This window comes from Monopterus albus, unplaced genomic scaffold (assembly GCF_001952655.1).
Source record: "Monopterus albus unplaced genomic scaffold, M_albus_1.0 scaffold171.1, whole genome shotgun sequence".
Classification (NCBI taxonomy): Eukaryota; Metazoa; Chordata; class Actinopteri; order Synbranchiformes; family Synbranchidae; genus Monopterus; species Monopterus albus.
Window position 1 is genome coordinate 753,252 of NW_018128051.1, and position 1,764 is coordinate 755,015.

Genomic DNA, 1,764 nt, shown 5'->3' on the forward strand with positions numbered 1-1,764 from the left:
GACTGGGTTAAATAGAATTGCATTACTAAAAAGAGACTAAAATACAATTTTCATTGACTAAAACTAGACTAAAATGTCATCAGTTTTCGTCGACTAAAACTAGACTAGACTAAAAAGAGTATGAATTGACTAAAACTAATAAAAACTAAAATGACAGCTTCACACAAAGACTAGACTAAAACTAAAATGAAAACAGGCCACCAAAAACAACTATACTAATATTTGGGTGGACATGCATTAAAACCTGTTTCAGAAGCTATGTTGTTGTTCATACCATATCCTGTCAGTAGGGGGCGGTGGGATGTTGATGACCAGAGGCCCTGACAGCTCTTGGACCTCCACCGTGAGCAGCAGGGGCATGTTGGACATCTCCTCAAACTTCTTCTTAATGAACTCGTTCTCCGTCGCCTTCTGGAAGTACTTGGATTTAGCGATTTTGTTCACAAATCTCAAAATCTTCCTTCCAGCCCTGCCACCCCCTGTCCTGTAAGACCAGATTATAGACAGGAGAGCATAGGAGAAAGGGGAAAGCATTAGTATGAGCGTTGTGAATATATTTATCATTTGGATGTGAAAGACAAAATGTGAGGAGAAATGACACCCAGGCAGCCATCTGGTGTGTGACACCAGTTTTTAGAAAAACGAGCATTAACAAGACAGAAGGGTAGAAGTAACACTTAGTGGAGTTACTTGCTAAATGCTACACTATTTTTTAAGTAGCTGTTCATGTAAGTGTGATTTGACTTTGCTATAAAGTAGCAGCTGATTGTATGTTTTCATTTGTTATATTCTTTAAACCTACTTTGACCATATTTTGGCTTTGAATAAAAAAAGTCATATCATATTCACTTCTTTCATTTATTAGCTTATTTCAGTACTAATAAAACACATATGCACACATAGGTGGTGTTTATTTTTGTTATCACTGCTTTAGATCAGAATTTACCCTTCAGTAGATAATGTGGATCCCTTCTCCCCCCCTTGTCCCTGAGGCTCGGAGAGAAGCAGCTCTTCCTCGTCAGATGAACCAGCGCTGGAGGACTCCTCATCACTGTCTGCCAGCACGCTGAGGACGGACCTGCAGTTGGGAGGACACACAGGGAGACAGGTCAGGGATGGACAGCTGGATGGATAAGTAAACATATGGATAGATGCATTAGTACCACTGTTTCAAAGGCATGTCCATCCTGGTGTAAATGCAAAGTGAAATGCAAATTTGAACCTTAATTGAAACCCCTGTGGACTTGCGGATGGATTCATGTACTGTATAAGAACAACTCTTGCAATTACTGTAAGTGAAGTGGCAGAATAACATTTTAACAAACACAACAAGGAGTTTTCTATCTCAGTGTAAAGTTTTTGATGCACTGCGAAGACGGCACGCTTTGCCCAGTTTTGTCCCTACCACCAGGGACAATGACAAGCAGGTCTACACTAATCAGTGTAATGTGAGGTTCTGCTCAGTAGAGCAGAAACTACTGTAGAGGGATCAGGGGATAGAAAAAGATGTGTATTTGCAAGTGTCTCTATTTGTGCGAGGTGACATTCCATGTCCCCAGGGCTAGTCTCCGTGTCCAGAGATCGGGTCGTCAGGGCCCCTGCCTTCGACTGCTGCCCAATCCACTTTGCACCATCTCCTTACGGATCCTCCTGCAGGTGGTGGGCCCACGGGAGGACGTCCCCACGTCGCTCATTCGGGCTAAGCCCGGCCGGGCCCCGTGGGGGGAGTCTCGGCCACCAGGCGCTCGCATTTGAGCCCCAACT

At 43.6% G+C, this 1,764-nt stretch overlaps 1 protein-coding gene across 2 annotated transcripts in view; it reads right to left on the reverse strand.

The window, feature by feature from the left end:
- tex2l (testis expressed 2, like) overlaps positions 1-1,764 on the reverse strand; it is a 17,565-nt gene that overhangs the window by 4,768 nt on the left and 11,033 nt on the right. For both annotated transcript variants that reach the window (XM_020615852.1, XM_020615853.1), the window contains exons 9-10: positions 947-1,078; positions 275-484 (exon numbers count right to left, since the gene is read on the reverse strand). In XM_020615852.1, the coding sequence (XP_020471508.1) occupies positions 275-484; positions 947-1,078 (342 nt within the window). The remainder of the gene's footprint in view (positions 1-274; positions 485-946; positions 1,079-1,764) is intronic.